This window comes from Arachis ipaensis, chromosome B06, assembly GCF_000816755.2.
Source record: "Arachis ipaensis cultivar K30076 chromosome B06, Araip1.1, whole genome shotgun sequence".
NCBI lineage: Eukaryota > Viridiplantae > Streptophyta > Magnoliopsida > Fabales > Fabaceae > Arachis > Arachis ipaensis.
This window is the reverse complement of record NC_029790.2, coordinates 120,006,500-120,008,850: the sequence shown is the minus strand read 5'-3', so window position 1 is coordinate 120,008,850 and position 2,351 is coordinate 120,006,500. Positions and strand designations below refer to the sequence as shown.

At 52.3% G+C, this 2,351-nt stretch overlaps 1 protein-coding gene across 1 annotated transcript; it reads left to right on the top strand.

Moving 5' to 3' along the window:
- LOC107647407 lies at positions 1,087 to 1,839 on the top strand. The gene is made up of 2 exons (XM_016351481.1): positions 1,087 to 1,293; positions 1,360 to 1,839. Exons 1-2 carry the CDS (start codon positions 1,087 to 1,089, stop codon positions 1,837 to 1,839), a joined length of 687 nt encoding a protein of 228 aa, XP_016206967.1.

The window sequence follows — 2,351 nt, the reverse complement described above, 5'->3', positions numbered from 1 at the left end:
ATCAGAAGTGCTCGGGACCTCGCTCACCCGGAACCAGGAAACCACGGCCAGACGAGCTCCTCCACCATCCGAAGCATTGACCTCAGGATCCTAACCCGAACCGTCCGGTACCCGACCTACCGAACATTGGCGCCGTCTGTGGGGAAAGACGTTCATGGATTTCATACTGGTCCAGACTGGGACTGGTTCCGAGGTAGCGCCTCCCATACTCGGGGGAGGCGCCGTCGCGACGGAATCCCGGCAGCAGCAACGGTCGCCCACGAGGGATGCGACGCATACTCACGAGAGACGCCCCTTCGGGGGGACGTACAAGACCCAAGACTGCTTTGACCTAAAGGACGCCCTCGAGCAAGCTATCAGGGACGGCAAACTCGCCGACTTCTCCCACCTTATAAGGGAACCAAGGAGATGCAACCGGGACAACGACAACGAGGACAGATCCCAACCAACAAGACGGCGCCAGGAGCCGATGTCGCAGGAAAGGGCGGACGAGGTAGCCAAGCAAACGGCCAGCCTCTTAGAAGCGGGATTCATCCGGGAATTGGATTACTCGACTTGGTTGTCGAATGTGGTTCTAGTCAAAAAACACAACGGGAGGTGGAGAATGTGCGTAGACTATTCTGACCTCAACAAGGCTTGTCCCAAGGACTGCTACCCCCTACCTAATATTGATACGCTCGTTGACGCAGCGGCAGGGTACAGATATCTGAGTTTCATGGACGCCTATTCAGGGTATAATCAGATACCGATGCACCGACCCAACGAGACCCACCTGGTAGAGGTCTTAAGGGTCTCCCACCTATCTCTTTCGGCCCGGAGGACCAATGGTTCGACGAAGCGCCGGAAAGTCCGCCCATGGTCATTACGGCTAGGGTCGGAACTGGCCTCGTCAAACGAATCCTGGTAGACACGGGGGCAGACTCAAACATCATGTTCCGAAACGTTTTTGATGCCCTGGGATTGAGAGATTCCGACCTGACGACCCACCAGCACGGTGTGGTAGGGTTAGGAGACCACTTCATAAAGCCAGATGGAATCATCACACTCCCGACCTCTGTGGGACAAGGGCAAAGACGAAGGACAGTCATGGCAGACTTTGTAATATTACGAGATTCAACGGCCTATAACATCATCCTGGGATCGTCCTCCAACTGCCGGAAGTTCATGTGGAGGCAGGTGATAACCCGTTTCGGCATCCCTGAGGTCGTTATCTCGGACAATGGGACTCAGTTCACCGACAAGAAGTTCATGGAATTCCTCTCTGGCCTGGGGATAAAGCAAAAGTTCTCCTCAGTAGAACACCCCCAAACAAACGGGCAGGTAGAGGCCGCAAACAAAGTCATCCTTCTTGGTCTAAAGAAGCGCCTAGACAGCAAGAAGGGAAACTGGGCCGACGAACTCCCCTCCGTCTTATGGTCCTACCGGACAACCGAGCAAAGCGCCACGAGAGAAACCCCCTTTCGCCTAACCTATGGGGTCGACGCGGTAATACCAGTTGAAATCGGCGAACCAAGCCCCCGACTACTCCTCGCGGGCATGAGCGAAGCGGTTGAGAAAGACTTGGTCGAAGAAACAAGGGAGATGGCTCACCTAACAGAGACGGCGCTGAAACAAAGAATGGCCCTGCGTTACAACGCAAAAGTCCTCAAACGGGACTTCGAAGAAGGGGACCTCGTCCTACGACGCAACGACATCGGCGTCCCGACCCCAGGAGAAGGCAAGCTGGCGGTAAATTGGAAAGGCCCCTACAGGGTTAGGGAAGACATAAGCCCGCCCAGATTAAACGGTAACACGAAAACGACAACACGACAAAATAATGAAACAAGCAAGAAATCATAGCAATCGAACGATGATAACCTACAAAGCGTCAAAACGTGCAACGAACACGTAAAATTGTTCAGGTCTTTCCAACTCAATCACAACCAGATACGGCTAAAGACTGCACCTACTTCACAAACCACCCAAAAAGCCTACCCTGGAATGGTACCCCCTCTCCTAACCCACCTATCCCAACACTGAAAAAACCTCTTAACAAAAATAAAACCAGCCATGCAGTAGACGCAAACAAAAATCACACAATAACAGAGCATAACGCAGACAACAGAATAGAGAAATCAGAAGATTACCTGGAACGATGAAAGAAATCTGGGCTGGGAGTTGAAGCAGGAAGGAGTTCGCGCAGGAAACTTTGGATGTTAGGGAGAGAAGAAGTTGGAAATGATAAGAGTGGGAGGTGGATAGGGCGAAAACCACTTAAAAACCACCCCCAAAGAAGCGCGAAAGGAAGCAGGGGTAAGATAGTCTTTACGCACGGGTTTTTTTCAAATCATTATGAGCATTAAATGCCCAGC

What these genes read in the sequence shown, in the direction of transcription:
- LOC107647407 (XM_016351481.1), top strand. Translation starts at nt 1,087, where the DNA reads ATGGCAGACTTTGTAATATTACGAGATTCAACGGCCTATAACATCATC. An exon ending in TAAAGCAAAAGTTCTCCTCA is followed by an intron (nt 1,294 to 1,359) that starts GTAGAACACCCC and finishes CTTGGTCTAAAG; the next exon opens with AAGCGCCTAGACAGCAAGAA.